Here is a 20,761-nt window from a genome sequence, read left to right as displayed (position 1 = left end):
CATATTATAATACAGGTAGTGTTGGTTGTTTTTTTTTTTTCATTGCAAACGATATTATTAATGTGTAAAGTAAACGTCCCGATGTGGGCAATTTAAGTGATTCATTTTTGCAAGAATAGCAAAGTAAAAAAAAAAAAAATGATTTTTAGTTTTTATAAAAAATATAAATACTTCGAGTTTATTAAAAATGTTCCAACTAAGTTATAACTAAACAAGCAGGTCATTATGAGTATAATATACATAGAATAAACATTTAGCTCTATGATTAATATGCATATTGATTTGATTTACTGTAAAACAGCTAATCAATTATAAAAATCTGTGCTTAATACTCCTATTAAAAATACAAGTCAATAAGTTGATAGAAAATGTAAAAGTATTGTCGATTTCGTAATATGATTTTCAGTTATTGCAGCAGTAATTAATAGCTAACCTACTGAAAATAACATATTGCCATTCACTGTGTATAGGAATTGAATGTAATGCAAGCATTTATTGAGAAATTATATTATTCGACCGTTGATTCGGAAAAAAAATACCAATACCCTTTGTAATATCAACGAATAGTTTATAATTTATGGTTTGGAATTTATAATTCCATGTGTACCTCGCAAATTGAAAGTAATATTAATAAAATATACAATAATATAAATTGAGAAAACAATAATGTTTATATACTGTTGGTTAAATGTTAAAACATTTATAAGATTTGGATGCTATTAAAATGAGTGAATTAATATATCAATATCATTGTTAATAGCTGATATGTTCATCATTATTGTTGAAACTTTGTATTTTTCGTATTTTTCCTGGACGATAAACACCGTAACGTAGATATCTTATTATCGACTTTAATTGTAATGTATTTATAATGTAATCATTGTAATGTTGAATATGATTTCATAAATCTAAAGATAGTAACAAAATTTTATCGATCGAATACTAATCGAGAGCAATTATGAAGTTTGATTACTTATTTTACACAACGTTAATATATTATGATATTAATTTGTTTTTCGATGAATTAGGAAATCTAATTGAATTATACCTATAAACATGACAATTGACTATTGAATTTAATATTAGATTCGGAGTGAAATAAAAAAATGTATTACATTTATATTTTTATTTCTTTGGGCACGATTTTAAGATCAGAAACAGTGCTCCGATCATCAAAATTAAAAGATAGAACATAATTTCTAGTTAGTATTTTGAAAGAGATAATTTTACGTATATTCTAATAGATTTCTTAATAATTGCGGGAAGTTATAAAAGTACGACAACAGTTATGGTACAACAGTTTTTGACAAAACTGAATTAAATTATAACCATAAAGACGTGAAATTTTCACTGAATGCTTATTTCATTATTTGCTATAAATAGTATAATTTTTTTTTTAAATATTTATAAAAAGTTAATGCGATATCATATGCGAGAAATTACGGGTTAATATTTGCAAAGTTGTCATGTAAAATATTAAAAAAAATAAAAAGCTAAAAACCATCCATGAATTGTCTACACGACAAAAAAACCATGTGATCAATCACGTAGTTTCTGAATTAGCCGTTTCAAAAAAATAATAAATAGTTTCACGTTTATATAATTACATTATATAAGTTATAGACGGTTATCACGATTAAAAAGTACTTATAGCTATTTTATTTTTTTATGAAAATATAATAATGATAATGTTTATAACGTGGAAATTAGTATAGTAAAATTTTAATTCAAAATCAAGTCGCATATTTCTATTATTCCTTGCCCTCATCCTCATCCATGCCTTTCATCCGATAAAAGTCCCTAATATATTTAAGTCGCCAAGAGCACGAACAAAGGTAGTTATGGCAATGGCAGTGCGTGCACTATAAACTATACAGAATTCGTTGCGTGCATTTGGGTGCTCTTAGACAATATGGCGCAAACGATTGATACGATCGAAAACCGAAAAGTTTAACGACGAAGTTAGACCAAGCAAATCAGCGACTCCGTGTAATTTAGATAATCTCGCACCATGCATAGTTAAATACATTTCGAAGTATTGTACACTAGACCACTGATATATGGATATATTTACAACAGTAATATGCAATAATACATTTAATTATGTATACATGTTGATTTGTAAATCGAATTTGTACAATTTACTTGGTAACCTCCGGATTGCTTGATCATCAAGTTTCCAAAAATATATGCAGTTTACAAAGAAGCCATCACGCTCATATTACTGAATATTTAAGAACAAACGTACAGCATAGCTACATTGCAAATCTGCGTTCAATGGAATAAAGGAAATTAATAATACAGTAAACTGATGTATTATCAAACTTAAAGTAAAGAATATTATCTGTGTTTGGGCAGACGTTTTTCTACAATATTTTATTTTTTTAGTAAATATGAATATTTTTAAATGTTAATAAATTCAATTTTAGAAATTCACTCGAAAGTTAAAATATGGTAAAAAAAACCTCAAGTACTAACACAAATAATACTCTTTTCTGTAAATTTAATAATTTGTTAATTTTCTTTAATATTAAATTTAATATTACATTTATTAACACAAAATTAGTTCTACTGAATTCAGACTTGCTACATTGTACATACATAAGGTAGTGGCAATACATGCGGGTGTATCTTGGGAGCATAGTCGTAAGGAATTATTTTATAGATAATAAGTACCTCTATATTTAATTTTATGTATATTCTTAAAATAACTACAGTATTAATTTTTACATAGTACGTAGATAAGTAAGCATATACTTGATGCATGGGACAATGTATGAGATAAGTATTAATTAACTTTGAAGTCGATTAATTAAATTTTATTTCAATGTCATTAACTTTTTCAAAATAGAGAATAGTCCAACGTGCCTCCCTATAGTAACATCCCCTTAAGTATTAATTTTTTTCTCGCATTTTGAAATTGACTATATTTTTTTATATTATTAGACAAGTACTAGACAAGCTATGGTATATGTAGGTTAAGATCGTCTGCGTGGAACTAAATGTATATCGTTTGACGCTTAATATTAATATGGCTGTTAATAGTCGATTTACATATTTGATAGTGTGATGTTAGAATCTAATATACGAACCTACAAGTATTTTTTAATTATTAATATATGAGATAGTTAGGTTACATTAATTTTACGAATAATGTTATTGTAATTATTTAATTATTTATGGATTTGTGTACACGTGTATTCATGCATGTACATATAAGTATAGTAAATTACTTACATTATCTTGTAAAACGGAAGATCGGAGGTCTGTAGCATCGTCTTTGAGATAACCTCCAGCGGTAAGTTTCTGAGTGGCTTTTCCCACTATGATCATATTTTCGAATGACATAATGTGTAGTTGTAGCTTGCATGTAGTCTGAAAACATTCAAATTTAACATTTATAACCTTTTTAACGATACTGTTTGTAAGATGTATTACACAAGTAAAAATATGTGTTATAATATTTCTTCAGGGAAAAATGTTGTCTTTTCACACACAAGTGAAAGTGTACCATTGAAGTTACATTATCAGGTAATAATATAATGTTTAAAAGCTTAACGATAAAATCTTCTACTATTTTGTATAAACTTTTATAATTTACAATCAAGTTTGATTTATAGTCATAATACAACGTATTAGAATTTGATTCTTAATTATTTTCTCATATTCCTATTATTGAACTCCAATAAGTATGGTATACGTGGCTGGCTACGAGTGTCTCGAAATAATTTCAACAAGCCTATATAAATTATGATAATTTCATACTTATAAAAGTTTAAAACGTTTTCGTAATTTAATGAAGTATCTCTACAAACGTAAGAATTAAATAGACAATATTTAAAATGCGTTTTATTTTATTTTGTAAAAGGTATTGTATTATTGAGAATATAATATTGTTGAAATAATACATGCTAGACAGCTTAAAAAAATAACACATTTATTTAAAAACGTAATATAAAAAGATACTAACAAAGCATAATATCACATAAATATTTGTTGTTAATTTGTACGTAGCTCAACTATTATTAATGTAAATTTCAGTGAATCATTTTGCTGATAAAGGATTTAATAAAAAATATAAAAAAAAGCGTTTTGTAATGCATTTATTCTGAAAATATCATTAATTTTATTTATTATTTTGTCATGTCAAACAATCACACAACGAAGAAAATGTAATTTATTCTTTATAAATAAGTACGTTACATCAGTGGTAGTTTTATAGTAAGATGGAGAGGAAAGGAAGTAGACCATTTTCTTTTACTTTATTATAAATTACGTTTATCATACATATATTTTTGTTATGCAATAAAGTATATGATATATTAAATGTTTTTTGTATGTGCCTAGTGCTTACCTATCTATGGAAAAAGAGAGACCTCTATTTATGTACAAAATATTTTCATTCTTCCTCGTCACATAAAAGTTTGTCAAGAACTACCCATGTGGAGAGGATCGAATGTAGATTTTGTTAAAGGATAGATATAGTGTAGCTTTTTTATTACTGCACTGTACAAATAATAGTTTTTAAAACAATACAAAAATAGAAACAGAAACGTTGGAAAGTTTGAGTATGAAAAATATAAAAATAATTTATTCAATGCACTATTAGATATACAAAAATTGTTAGGAATTTAGTTTCGAAAATCTCTTCACTATTAACGTTAAAAAAAATCTTAATAGATGAATATATTATAATAAAACATTTTCAGATAAAATTTCGTATATTTAGGGTAACGTACAATTGCAATAAGAATGAATTACTATCTATTTCCAAATCTTGTACTCATTGAATTTTAAATAGATTTATTGAAGATTTCAAAATTTTTCCGAAGACATTTATTCAAATAAAAATAATTCAAATAAAAATTAATTAATTTTAAAATACTAATAGTATTTTTGAATTAAAATTTTTTACCAGCCATTACAAAATGTATATTAATTAATTGAAATTCAGTCAAATAATATTAAGCTAGAATTTCAAACAACAAATTCTTTAAGAATAAATTACTATATACGTATAAAAAATAAAAATAATTTTAATTTGAAACTTTAATAATATAAGTGAATTTTTGAAGTTCAAAATAATTTGAATATAGTTAAATGATAAGGCAATACTTTTACTTATACTAACTGTATTATTCATCTTATAATATAACATTTATTATTTTATTAAAAATATAACTAACAATTATATACTCAGAATCAATAAGTTGTCCTTTAAGTTCATATCCTTGTTCATGAAAATAATTCATTAACTAGAATTCAAAATTTAATTAGATTAAAATTACTAAAATTATCATTGTTTGAAATTTGTAAACAATTTTATAAAATAATATTATGTAACTCTAAGTTTTCGGGTGAAAATTTATTTTATACATAATATAATTTTGTGTTAATAGTTGAACTTTTCTCAAAAGTGAATATAATAATATCTCATTGTGTGAAAGCAATTATAAAACTTGCCAATTATAACCAATTTCGCATTTTCGATATCACCATTGTCATTATTCCGACAGCTAAATTTGTTAATTTTCCTAAACCCAAAGATCCAAATAAAAGAATACTTGCGTACCATCAACTTTGCAATGAATTTGAATATTTTTCAAATTATTTACAAATGTTCAAGATGTGTATGTATTATGCCGTTTTGTAGTATATATTCAAAGAACTATTCTTTTCATGTGTTAAAATTACACGCACATAATGTTGGAATTATTTTCAGTTCTTTTTTTAAAACTATATAAATGAAAATAAGAACTTAATAGGTATTTTATCATTATTCATTATTATACAAAAAGATTTAAAATTTATTTTTTAACTCAGTTTTTAATTTAATTTTATTCAATTTTTTTTATGCTATGTTTTTAAAATCAGAACAAGTGTGTACCTACTAATCAAAGCCGTAGCTAAGGAGAGAAGAAAAATGGGGATATTACCCATCATTTAACTTTTGCTTCCTGGCATTCAATAGCTCATGATCGGAACTCTAACCTAACAATATTGCTATTTGAATCAAAGCCGTCAAAAACCTGTGCTGAAAAATGTTCGAAAGATTTAAATTTAAATTCAAACAGGAAATTTTAACTTAATTAAATATCACTTTTATATATTATTAACTATTACCATTAATTACTTATATTATTTTCATAACATACCTACTAGAATACACTTGAAAATGCATTAAACATTTATAATAAAGCTTAAGTCAAAATATATTTTTAAATCATATATCACAATACAGTCTAGCTACGATTCTGTAATTACTAAATTAATCCTGCCATTTTAATAGGATATTTATCAATTAAAAGAAAGGTGATATGACTTGATGATGCATTGTTGTTGTATTAAAATTCAATGAATTACGATTTAAGTACAATCAAGAAATTTATAATTATTTTATTTATTTATTAGTTATTTATTATTTCAATGACCTAACAATTGATGTTGACTTAAGTTATTGGCTATTTTCAAAATGCGTAGACTCTGGCATAAGTTAACATACGTTAAACATAGTTAAACTTGTCTAAGGTGGAATCCATAGGGACCAACAAAAATGTTCCTTTTTCATAGATCTACATTGTATTGGGATGTATTTTACCTTTCATACAGTTTTCATAACCCAAGAAAATCAGTTGATTTTTATAAGTTTTTATTGAAGACAAATTTTGTTTTACCTGCATGTACCGATAGTTATATTATATTACATTACAAAATTAAATACAGGTAAATATCTTACTTGAAACAAAAAATAAAAATAAAATTATATAGGTTTATTAAATTGTCGATGATATTTATTAGTATATTCATAATACATAAGACTATATGGTTTACGCATTTTTTTAAGGTAAAAAACCAATGACATTAAAAAAAAAGTAATCTGTACATAAACATTAATAGCGCAGTTATTCAAAATAAAAATTTGGCTACTAATCATTTTTTCCAAAAAAATAAAATTTTGTTTCACTTGTATTTAGTGTTTATTATTTTGACTAAAAGCAGCGAGGGAGTGGAAGTGTTAAGAACTTTGACGAACGATTGGAATAATAGAGTGCAGGTATGTATAACAATATATAAATCATTCACTCGATGGATGTGTATCGCATACGGTCATACATTTGGCATTCTGTCTTTGTGTGACCCCAACGAATTTACTTTAATTTCGAATCAAAGAATCAATCCATATACAACGAATCGATGAGCATTTCCGTTTACATTAATATTAGCGGGATACACGTGTAGGTAGATATATGAACAGAGATTGAATAATTATTGGCGATAGAACACTGATTAAAATAAATCAAATTGGTAGTATATACTTTTAGAAAACGTGTATTTAGAATTCAAAATTTGAACACTTAAACCGACATCTATTTAGCTGTTTCATTCTTCGGGATAAGGAATAAGATACTAGTTAAATTCAATTCTTGACACACAATTAACTAATTTATTTTAGGAGAATACGATGGAATTTAGATTAAGAACTACAATACTAATCATTACAGATACACAACACATACGTCCCTTAATATTTTTTTATTTTATTATTGATTTCTTTACAATTTATTACAAATAACATATAAAGTAATTATAATATAAGGATAAAGAATATATTTACTCTCATAAGCCTAGGATTATAGTGGAGCAGAGTGTTATCAAGAGATTGTAAAGTAAAATTAAAATTAAGAAAATAAATAATATTATATACAATTAACAAAAAATCTAAAAAGATAAACTAAAAACTCAAGAAACTAAAAATATTTAAAAATATCCAATAACATACATTAACTGCGGATTTTACCGAGAAATATTTATTTCAGAAAATAGCCATTTATAGACAATTTTTTATTGTTCAAAAAACCATGAATATATATATTTTTTTTTGTGGTTAGCAACTAATTAAAATAGGTTGGAACTAAATAGTCTACGAAAGATTTCTCAAAAAATTCTTTTATGTGTATCACTAATAAGTTATAAGCTTATGTTCTCTGGATTTAGATAAATCAACAACATTGGTTTTTTTTCTTATATAATTTTTAAATTGTAAATAGTTGGGCGTTTTTCTTATATAATTGTTTTACCGGAAAAACACCTAAAAGATTATAATTTAGTTTTGTCGAACCTTCTAAGGATATTTTATTTAAGATTATACTAATTACGTTATTTTGATTGACTTGTAATGGTTATAAAGCATTTTCTTTCACCCCTCCCCATACTAAGAGCCCGCATTGAAAAATTGATTGATAGAAGGCAAAATAGATCATACGTATCGTTTGAACTGGTAACAGAAGTAACCGTCATATGAACTGATATATAGTGGAACGGAGTTCACTAACTAGATTGCAAATACGCAAGTTTCATCTCAAATTTTCATCAAATATAACACCCAAATAACGAATTCTCGATATTTGTTTGATTTGTTTACAGTTTATATTATTACATATAAAAAGATTATTACAGTTATGAATCATCAAAGAAGAATCGAAAATCGTACTTTTATTTATCGAGAACTTCATAAATATAGATTTATCCACATTCAATGATAAACCTCTTTCATTTATACAATTATACATTGAGTTTAATCCTCTAGTAGCTTTATGATAAACCTCATTCCAAGAAGGACCCGAAAATAACATACAAGTGTCATCAGCGTAAGTAACTATTTTACCATCTATATTTAGGTTACATAAATCATTTATATAAAGTATGAACAATATTGGACCTGAAACACTTCCCTGCAGAACACCATATTTTAAATATTGCTATCACTTAGGACATTATTTAATTTTACTTGTTGAAGTCTATCGAAGAGGTAGCTTTGAAATCAAAGTAAACTTATTTTGTTTATTCCAAAAGTAGGTAGGTTGAGTTAGGTTAGGTTAGAGACAGTATATCATGGCTTATAGTGTCCAAAGCCTTCACAAGGTTTAGGGATATAAGCAATATTTTTTGCTCCACTAACTAATGAGTGATACAGAAATCATGTAACTTGATATAAAGCATTTTCAGTGCTTAGCCCTTTTCTAAAACCAAATTGATTTTTAGATAATAAATTACTATTTTTCTATAGTTTGATATATATCTACGATCACCTCCCTTGAATAACGGTTTAATTATTGCGATTTTGAAGTCATCTGAGAAAATGCTTTTCTTAATACTTAAATTATAAAATAATAAACTTCTCATATAATAATATTATATTATAATATAGAGTTATGTAGATATATCTACTATTTTATGGTATATATTATACACTAAATAGTTTATTCATAATAATATTAAATTATATGTTGATATTTCAAAGCAACATATTGCCTTGGATCTACCGCTTTCCACACCATAGTTTCGCCGTCACTCATCGCCCGCCACAAACATGAACTACGGATTTCAGTGTGTAATTGTCTGCGGTATAGGCGGAACACAATAACCGATATGATATTACCGATACGGAAGTACATGTTTCCGGATTGTTTGAAATGAAAAAAAAAATCCTATAGAAATGTTTTAGAAAAAGCATTATCATTCAATTTTATACTTTTATTATTATTTTTATCATTGGATCATATTTTTGTTTGAGTATTCTAATAAATGTTTAATGTCTGTACCATATTTACACTTTTTTTATTATTTTTACCGTTGGATCATGTTTCTGTTTGAGTATTCTAACAGACGTTTAATGCCTGTACCATTTTTATAGAACTTTGATTGAATTTGTAATCAATCGACTGTGTTTAAAAAAAAAAAAAAAGGAATATTTTAAATCTAATTCGTTTCATTGCGATTACAACCGAAATTAATTGGTACGTATTATTACGCACTAATCTTATTATTAAGAATTGCATTGGTCTATTTAGAACCGCGTTCAATATTATATGATTTGTAAATATTTGACACTCACGTTATACATCATGTGCTCATGTATGAACTTCTGAATTTCGTAAACGATATCTTTGATCTCAAAATTCATTATGTCCAAGCTTTTCAACAACGATTCGTCCTTTTCACTGTATCCCAAGAACAAAAACACGCCCGGCACCAGCGCATATGAACCTGTTCCGGCAAATTTCGAAACATTATTAATATGCTTATTATTAGTAATTATTATACTTCCACTCGTTTACAAATACCTATACAACATACATAGGTTTTCTATGCCGTTATTATACAACACAAGGTATTTATTTTACTATAATAAATTTTACGCTTTTCTAAGGTCGTAAAAATAATAAATTATAATATATTATTATTATTATTACCCATTTTTGGTCGCATACAAATAAATCTCCCAACGTAGCACACGCACCGTCCACGGAACGCAATATAAGCTGGTGATTCGTGATGATAGTATGCGATTTCTGTTTCACATGGTTCTACTTCCACACAGATGGTTTGACAAGTCAAACTTTCGACTGACTTGCAATGACATACCTCGGAGCACGAATTATCCTCTAAACTGTGAAGCTAGAAAACGAAAAAATTCATACAACATGATCAAAACTCGATTTATTTGATGAATAACTGACGTATACTATATTTATAATAACTGATTATTATTTACCCTGATGACATCACCTTCGGGCAAAAACTGTTTGTTATAATGTGGTGACCTCTGCAAACTACATCCTCCTACAAAACAAACAATTTAAGAAAGTATTATTATTACAGTTCCGTCAACTGAAATGTAGATTAAGACGAAAAGTCGGAAATTAAAAAAAAAAAATAGTCTATTAATGAAAGAATAGAATTAATTGAAATAATTAAAAATATTAATTTATTGTATGGTGAACAAGGAACTGTGGAGACTGGATGTCACTTCAACTACCTTATCGCAAATCAATATTACATTATTATAAAATTCTAAGCACAGCAGGAAATTTATTGGTTTTGAAATTACTTTTTTATTATTTATAATAAACACACAATTTATTAGATAAATGTATTGAGGATTTAGCTTTTTTAATTTTTATTCACATATAATTAGGTGACAAACTACATAAAAATACAGGAGCATACAATTTATTGTGTCGTGGTAATTTTAATCGAATAATGTATGTCGATTATCCTAAATTACCTTAATAAATAGGTATATTATTTTCTAAATTTTAGCCATATACTAGACTAGAGGTCGCCAACCGTCGATCTTTTTAGGAATATAAGTCAATCGAAATAAAAATGTTAGCATTGATAATGCTGAGAACCAACGCCAGGTCTCGCATTAATAAACTCTTTTACTTTTCTTGTGTAGTATTAAAAATATTAGACTATTGTTATTTATTATTATTATTATTATGAAGAAACAATAGAGAAACGATCACAGAGATGACGATAACCAGGAACTTAAAATTTTGAATGTAGTTCACTAGTTTGAAAAGATTGGCCGACCCTTGTTCTAGATCAACGTATATTATTCTTTTTCTTAAAACATAGTGCTAGAACAAATAAAAAAAATGTTGTAATGCTTTATATGTGTTGCTCGTTGTAAAATGAGTAGTAAATAATGAAATGAAAAATGAGTGATAAAAATGCTTTGCAGTTTGTACGATGAGTCGTAAATTACGAAAGTCAAGTCACGCGACAAGGGAAGACCGAAACTAATTTGGAGATTTGACTTTCGTTTATTCGTTAAAGCTACGGGTTGACGAAAACAAGAAGTCCGACAGACGAAATCGATCGTTTACGGTGACGTTTATACTCACGTAAAGGGATTTGAGATGGGAGCATAACGTTTGTTGTCGTCGATGTCATGGCCGAATAGTCAGCATTGGTCGCGGCGATAACGGTAGTTGTGTCGGCGACGGTGACAGTGGTAGTGGCGGTGGTAGTTGTCGTCGACGTGGTCGTGACGGGATTCGGTGTGGCGACCGCGGTCGCGTCGGATCGGAATGTTTTGCCCGCCATCAGGACTTTGACCGTGGTTGTGGTCGGCGCGTCCGTGGCTCTGGTCCAAGGCATCACCGGCGACAGCGGTTTGATCGCGATCGCCGTCGTTTGCTCGTGATCGCGGACAACCGTGTGCGAGTGATGCGACGACAGTTTGACCAATTCTTTTATTTTGGCCATGTGAAAATCCCGCTGAGCTTCCACTGGAAATGTGCGACCGATTCCGAGAAAACATTATACATTAATAATTCGCAGTTTTCCGTTTCTAAAGGATTTTTTTTTTTTTTTTATAAGCATTTTTTTCTTTCTTTTTCCTGTTAATTATTTGTCTTTCGTTATTTTTCTCTGTGGACATTAGTGTGTCGAGATTATTTCCACGTGAATCTACATTGGTCTTGCCGACGAACAAAAACTAATCGAAATGTTTTTTTTTCCTACCATTAGAAAATAATAAATAATCCATAATAATAACAAATTTGGTTCTATAAATAAAGAATTATTATTCCCACCGGTGGTAACTACACAGCGGTTCGCAATCCACATATATTTTCGGTTTCGGATGTAACAAGGATTTATTTTAGAAAAAATACGGAGTCGAGTTGAATCTCGCCATTTTATTGACTTTGTATATACCTGATGATGAATTTTTAATTCCAAACCGGCCTTACATTACAAATATAATAATGCTTAGAGTTTATTTATTTATTTCTACTCATAACTGTTTGTTCATGTATTAAAATATTAAGGTTGAGCGATGTAGCGCGTACAATAAGAACACACAGCATTCGTATTTACTGTCCAGAAACGATCCACGGCTTTCATTTATCCTCAAATGAAACGTAGATCAACACGTCGGTCGTGTACCGATAAAAAATGAATTACTAGACATTTGGTTTAAATCTTCGGAACTGTAGTGAATACACGTTTTCTACGTTATAGTAGATTATTACTAGTTATACCATTAAGTCTTTTAAATCGTTTAAAAACATTAAATTATAATTTAACCACGTGTATTAGAATAGGAAAACTTTTTAACTGTGTTTTCAACATTCGATACATAGAAATATTATAATATTCATAAAATACTGATATCGTATTGTATAGTAAATCTATAGTATATATTATGATTATTAATATATATATATATATATATATATATATATATATATATATATATATATTATTGTATTTATTTTACAAGAATATTTACAAACCGTAAATATTGTACGATAAATGTTAAGCATACATACCGACACACGAGTTGAACCAAAATACTCGTTGCCATCCCATGCAGTCGTAGAATTTGGAACGGGATGTATCCTTGCACGCACAGTTCGTCCTCAACATCGTTCCCAGTATGCCCAAAATGGATTCGCGACATGCAGACGGCGGCCCAGCACATCGACTGGTCATCTGATCCACAGAACACGTCTGTTCAAACGTTTCCAGTCGGGACCTGTGGTACACAATATGGTTGTTAGGTGATCTTAAACGCTATATTGCTTACGAGTCTAAATTTATTTAAACGATTATTCAGTTCACACTTTATTCGTGTCATCCGATTAGTTCGTCATTAAATGGGTGAACGCGTTTAAAATATACATGTGATATTTAAACGTTAAAACTATTTAAAACAATTAAAACATACTTTATAAAGCATAGTAAGATAATGTATTTTTTGTGCGTGTACAACTAGTAAAGGTAACCATAAAATATTATATATATGAATATCATGATAGACGAACCAGGGCCATCCTGATGATTTGCGGGGCTCGGTTCAAAGTAAAATTATGGGGCTTTTTAAGGGCACATTCGACATTTATGTCGAAAATGTCACTATCGCGCATTAGTTGCATATTGGAACTCAAATGTGCGCAAATAGTCTTAACAAATATAGTACCTTGTACTTCCAACAATATGAATAAGTAAATAAATTAATTATATAATAAACAATTTTACATGAAAAAAAAATGATATGTACATTTTTTTTTGCTCAACAATTTAACTTTTTTTTATTGCATCTATGATCTATGAAAGCAAGGCCTGTCCAACTATGGTGAGAGCGTGAGGCCCGGGGCGAGGGATCCGCTCGCCCTGTCCTAGGGACGGCCCTAAGACGAACAAAGCGTAGACATGAAATATTCTGCCGGTAAAAATTATCAGTTATAAGAAAGCCAGAAAAGTGTTATGCCTCTTTTCCTGCGCATAAACGAATTTATGTAAATAGTTATTATAAGGATGAATCTATTGCGAATAAATACGATTGAGAATGTTATTTTTGGTAACACGATTGAGAACGCTCGATATTTATTTTTTTTCCAACGTTGCCAAATTTAAACGAACGATAATTTGAGTACGATATCGGCTATCGAACGATTAAGAACGTTATACCTTTTGGCTGAACGATTGATACGGTTGATATTTATCGGACGTTTATTGGATTAACCGGATGTTATTAGTAACTTAAATACCATATACCATATACGAGTTATCTGCAGGCGTTTAGTCATCGCATAAACGTCAACGAAGTATTCGTCAGTTGATAAAATATATTACGCAGCATAGAACTAGTGCGAAAAAAAAAATCGTCGGTAAAATAATCTGGAACGCTCATAAAATTAAATATGGAATTAACGAACACTACGCAGTTAAGTTTGAGTGGGATAATGCCAGTCAAGTCGAGATCGGTAGGAGAACATTAGGAAACATGCACATCTATGCGATACTAACAGGAGAGGTACATTGGTCGTTCCAACTTACAGAGACTACCATAACGCGTTAAGCAAGTTTCAAAGATTGATCGTGATATATCTAAAAGGTTAAGATGCCAAACATATCGTTTCATGAAGCGAATGAAGTTGCGGAATCATTAGTTTCGAAGACAAACGCTAACTATTTAATTCAAAACAAAAGGGAAATTGACAAATTAGAACTGACCTTTAGACCATGCTGTATAGCAAAAAACTTAAAAAATATAAGTAGAAAATATCAGTTGTTTCGTTATCAGAAAATGATTACCGGCTTTATTTAATGTTAAATACAATTTACTGTTTGTAATTTAGTGAAAAACAGAGCATTACATGTAAACTTGTTTATGACTCTATTGGAGTGTTTTGAAAAGCATATTGTTAGTTAACAAAAAGAGTTGTCTATGAGTAACTTTCCTCGGATAATTGTAATTGTTGGATAGCTTTTAATTTTCCACAATGTTTTTAAATTTGAACTGTGTAAAACAATTCTAGAAGTTGTTTATTTGATTATTTTTCTATAATTCAGAACATTTTGTTTAGAATAGTTTGAATCTTTTTGTAACATCGGTTTGAAAGTAACTTTCATCCATGAAAACTAATTTAGTTATGTTTTAATTGATTTATCAGTGATTATGTATACTTCTTACTTTTCAATGATATAAATACCCGTGTGTATTTTTATTACGAGTAAAACAATTTAAACTAAATTAGACAATGAATAGAAATTTTGAACTATTTTTAATAGTTAATAATTATTGCAAGTACTTTTTGTATCTCGTACACGAATATATCAGTGTGTCATTACCGATGGTAAACACTTGTATTGCCGCTAATAATATCTAAAGTTGTTCATACGTCATGACGCGTTAAAATCTTGTGTGAGAAAGGAACATTTAAGATTATTTCAACTCTAATAATAATATATATCTCGATAGTATATATCTTTTAGTAAAATTATTCAATACAAGATTTTCGAGAATATCTCAAAGTTAAATTTGATTGCTATGATTGACCTCTAAATAATTAGAGGAATAACCTAAAATGAAACTCCGTTATGAAAAGCTTTATTAGCTTATCGTTGGTTGTGACATTAAAACTATGCATAACGCAGTCAGTTTCTTGTTGAAATTATAATCATGATTGACGTTTAGAGAGAAAGAGAAAGAGAAAGAGAGAGAGAAGAGAGAATAATAATATTTTATCCAATTAAAACCAAGTTGACGTTGACTATTCAGTTTTTCAACAAAGCTATGAAATTAAAAACATCTAAACGACTAAATTTATTCTAAAAACTATTTTTTTGTTGCTTTTGATGAATTACCAAAATATTAGTAGATATACTTATGAGATAATACCATTTTTTATTAGAAGCCCAAATTTTTATTAATAGTCTTGAAAAACGATGTAATCATTTATTCGTTATATAAGTAATTTTGATTCACAATCAAACCAAAAGTTATTTCATGTAAAAATCACCCAAACAATTTAAAAAACTTATTTTGTATAACATATCATTTTTATTTATATCAATACAATGTAATCATTGAATTGTAATAAATATACCGAAATCTCTCTTAAGGAATATAATAAATTTAACTAAATTAATTATTACTATACATTGTATTTTAATCAAAAATCTCGTTTCTTTGCGTTTTCGACTTATTTTTATGCACAAAATGTCTAATATTAAATAAATAATACAAAAACTATAAAATTAGCTTTTATAATATGAATTTTTTATTTTTATTGAAGACTATGTATAATTATGTAATTTTTAAATCTCGTAATTTATATAGGGCTTTAAATCTAAAATATATGATATTGAGCAATCCGTGTCGGATCTAGGAAATTTGACATCCGGGACTAGTAAAATGCAGTGCCCTTACATAGGTGGAATTACGAAGTATGAACTATATTATTTTTTATAAACTTAAGAAAACTTTTTACCGTCTGAGGTAAACATACCCATTTACCCCTCTCCTAGATCTGGAACTGTGTATAATATCACCTTGTTAAATCTATAGAAATAATTACGAAAACAATTCACCTCAATACTATGTATTAATAAAAATATTTGTACAATTTCAAAATTTTTGACTGTAAGAATGTGTAAATTCGTATTTTTTGTCTTACGATTATAATACATTAAAACTAAATATTAAGTGAAATTTTTTTATAATTTATTCGAATGTATATCTAGACACCATGGTAGCTATAATGCTATCCCCAAGGGTGATTACAGTTATAACCGTGAACATATTAAAATCTAACAAAAAATGTACTAACCAATTTTGTTTTCGACGAAGAATAAATTTTATTGACAACTATTTCTCAATCGTTAACCCTATATTTAAAATACTTTTACCATGATAAAAGAGTGATTACGGTCAGGAGGAATAATTTTGAGTATAATTGATTTTCACAGTTATAATTTCCGATTTAAAAAAAAAAACGTTATCTATATTGTTCTGAATTTACTCACTTTAAAATCTGAAAAACTTAAAATTAGTCATGACTAGGGAACGGATTTATATGTAAATACATATTTTTATTAAAACGAGATATTTAAAATTTGATAAGAAATGTTCATGATTTAAATCATTCCTATTAATATGATGCTACTTTTATTTTACATATTTTTACATATTTTGGTATAATTACATATTTTTACATATTTCACTAATTTGTAAATATTTTTAAACATATTTTATTATTTCATCATTCATACGTCTTCTTCGTACAAAAAATACAAGAAATTATTTCAAATTTAGATCCAGAACTTCTATCGCTATTAGAAAAGCTCAAAATATTATGCAAAATGAAACATTGAAAACTCATTTAATTTTCATCTCAGTGAATTTTAGTTTTATTGCACATACATTTACAAAATAAGAAACAAAAATATGTCCTTGAATGAAAGTATGCAAATTGTCGAATCAACGATTGCAAAATGAAAACTCGTAAACGGACCAATAGGCGAAGTTGTAAAAAAGAAAATTCATGTTGTTACAGAAAAAAATTTCAGGCCATATTGATTATAAATCAATCAATGACATAGAGTGGCAGACACCCTTCTAAAATTTTGGAATTATCGCCTTCTAATATTATGCCCTTCAAATATGCTTAAATCAACCGATGTAGGTTGATGTGGAATGATCATTTAGCCGTTTTAAAAATATTTTCAGATCTAATAGGCGATATTTAATATTTAATAATTTAAAATTGTAATAATTCAATGCAACAAATAATTTTGATAATTTAATAATTATAATTTTTTTTTTTTTTATTAAATTTTTTCCTACATATTTGGATGGTTTTAGCACATATTTTATACATTTTACTTACATAAATATGTACATATTTATGTATTTTTATTACATATAAATCCGTTCCCTAGTCATGACACTGTTTCGTGTATGTAAACAGTGTATATAAAATTACACACTTATAAATACGCTTACTTTATCGTATAGATCATCATACTAATATTACTATAGTTATAATTATTTTATTTTATTTTTTATTTAAGTATTATTATTATTATTATTTTATTTTAAACAAAGAAGGTAATAGAGAAGTGTAAATCATTTAATAGTTGTTAAATCTTTTATGAAATGTTTTTTTAAATTATTTTCAACGTCACGAGAGACCTTACATTGTGGGTCGATTAAAACTGTATTTGGGCTTACATATTTATAAGACTGCGTATAAATATATGTTATACTACAGGGGGGGGGAATAAAAACATTCACGGCATCATTTAGTCATTATTAACCACCAACAGTAGAAACATAATATGCGTTATTTTTATATGATACATATAAAATATACTTATGCAGTCACCCTTTAGGTTTTCCTTTTTTTCAGTAGGTAATTATTTATTGAGCAATTTAAATTGTAAATGTACAAATATATCCTAAATTTGGTTATAGTTTCGCTGAAAATTATCGATTATTTATCAACCATTTTAATTCAAACAATAACATTTTAATTTTAATTTTGAAAAACCAGCAGATATTTGTAGAGAGAATAATTAAACCATATTCCAGGACTTAAAAACGCAACGTTTTTACAAAAATTAGCAGACTGATTTCGTTATTAAAATATAAGCAAAACATATAATAAATTATAATAATACTCATTTAAAAGTTAATAAGTTGTTGACGTTTTAGTTTACTGCAGAATTATATTATTATACGTTCAGTAGCCGATCTAATAAACTGGACTATGTTATTCTTAAAGGAATGATTTCTAGTGTTTGAAAATTTACAATGTATTCATATTTGTATTAAAATAACAAAACAGTCGCACAAAATAATTATGCTCAGTAAACATTTTTCAAAAATAAAAGCATAAAATAAATATGTTGTACTTTTTAAGACATTGATATCAATGTAACCTTATATAAGGTAAGATCCTAAGATACGAATTTCTTTAAATGCATATTTTATTCTAAATTTCAGTAAAAATTAAACACGTTTATACATATATATATATATATAGGAATCTATTGGCGCAATTGATATTCATTATATTGCATTTGAATATCGATAGGCGCAGTTGATGTATTATATCTTTTTCCTATCCCATAATTTTTCTCTCTTTACCTGCGATTTTCGGCGCAATTGATACATGCTCGCGCTCATAAACCTATCAGAGCGTAATAAAAAGATTTATACTAATCGAATCATTTTTGTTTATAAACTTATTCTGCGTAATGTTAATTAATTTTAGTAAGCTTATATACAAGTTATTTGGACTGAGATTATATTGTATTAAAAAAATAAAAGTTTCTTTTTTGATAATCCCTCAGTTTTTATCCGTATTTATTACGACTTAATTCGCGATCCGTACAAGTTATTTGAACAGGTATCACGTTTTGGCAGTTACTAAGTAAACGTACTACGGAAGTACTGCCCATAAACATTACAAAATTATGGAATTATCGCGGATATGATCATTCGAATTAGGAAAAAAACTTTTGTCAAAAGATTGTGAAATATGAGTATTAAACGCGTAACGTCAAAATAGATACAAGGACTGAAATACTAATTATGCTGTACGGTAATATATAGTATATTGTGAACACGGGTGTTTTTAGATAAATGTAGATCTTAACCTAACGCAATTAAAACGAAATAGTACGGGAGGGCTCCTACGATACGCTACGTTCTGTGCCGTTTAATGGGTCAATGACTCATTTGTAGAAAACCGTCGAAAAACGTTAATACCACTCATCTCACTGACCATAATACTAACTAAACTGGAAAGAATCTTGCAGCGAAATTGCGTTTATGTTTGTTTGTTTATTTTTCATTTTTCTGACGGTTTCCGAGAAGGAATGAACAAGCTCGGCCGAGTGTTTCGTAGATAAATATTTTGTCAATACTTTGTCTCATCAATTTTTCTAGGATGTTTTTCTGAAACACTCAACATTAAAGATTGCGTGCCTTTATGTATGAAAAAAATCCAATAACTGTAATTGCGTCGAAATGATATCTCCCATGAAACGTATTTTAACCATTATTTAAATAAATCTTATCAATATCCAAATGTTACACTAAATTGCACGGTCGATGAAAAAAAATGCAAAAACATTTTTACGCGTACACAAATGATTTAAACCTCGGTCATGCGTACATATATCTATGAATTTGGGAACCTACGTTTAATCCTATCTATATACCAATCGTATTTATATTATATTAGTAAAATTAATGTATTTAAATAATTAAATCGAAAATATATAAAATTATAATTATCATACTTTATAATAGTGTGCTATATATTTAGGTGTATTCAAATAATTGTTATGCAAAATATATATTAAAAAGTATAAAAAAATTAAATTTGACACAATATGCACACTATTTATCTAATATTACTATACCTATAATATATGATTATAATAAATATAAATTTCATACCTAATACAGGTCTTGCACCAAAAAACATTATGTTATCTGAATTATACTTTATGTATATTTTAAAGTTTTGTGTGTTACTTTAAGGAAAGGTCCTGATGAATGATGATAAAATATACTATTCAATAATAGTATACTATATACATAATCCAAGATTTACTATTTATTCATGATTTAAGTACCTACCTAAATGGTAATTATACGTCCAAT

General features: G+C 27.5%; 1 protein-coding gene across 1 annotated transcript in view; it reads right to left on the bottom strand.

Annotated features, from left to right (window-relative positions):
- LOC112691756 overlaps nt 1-20,761 on the bottom strand; it is a 104,989-nt gene that overhangs the window by 558 nt on the left and 83,670 nt on the right. Inside the window, exons 8-13 of the mRNA XM_025566147.1 lie at nt 13,128-13,333; nt 11,694-12,080; nt 10,556-10,623; nt 10,254-10,458; nt 9,896-10,047; nt 3,238-3,375 (exon numbers count right to left, since the gene is read on the bottom strand). Coding sequence (XP_025421932.1) covers nt 3,238-3,375; nt 9,896-10,047; nt 10,254-10,458; nt 10,556-10,623; nt 11,694-12,080; nt 13,128-13,333 — 1,156 coding nt within the window. The remainder of the gene's footprint in view (nt 1-3,237; nt 3,376-9,895; nt 10,048-10,253; nt 10,459-10,555; nt 10,624-11,693; nt 12,081-13,127; nt 13,334-20,761) is intronic.

The sequence above is a fragment of the Sipha flava genome, unplaced genomic scaffold (assembly GCF_003268045.1).
Source record: "Sipha flava isolate LNK unplaced genomic scaffold, YSA_version1 66_pilon_pilon, whole genome shotgun sequence".
In the NCBI taxonomy this organism is placed as follows: domain Eukaryota; kingdom Metazoa; phylum Arthropoda; class Insecta; order Hemiptera; family Aphididae; genus Sipha; species Sipha flava.
This window is presented reverse-complemented; position numbering and strand designations above follow the sequence as displayed.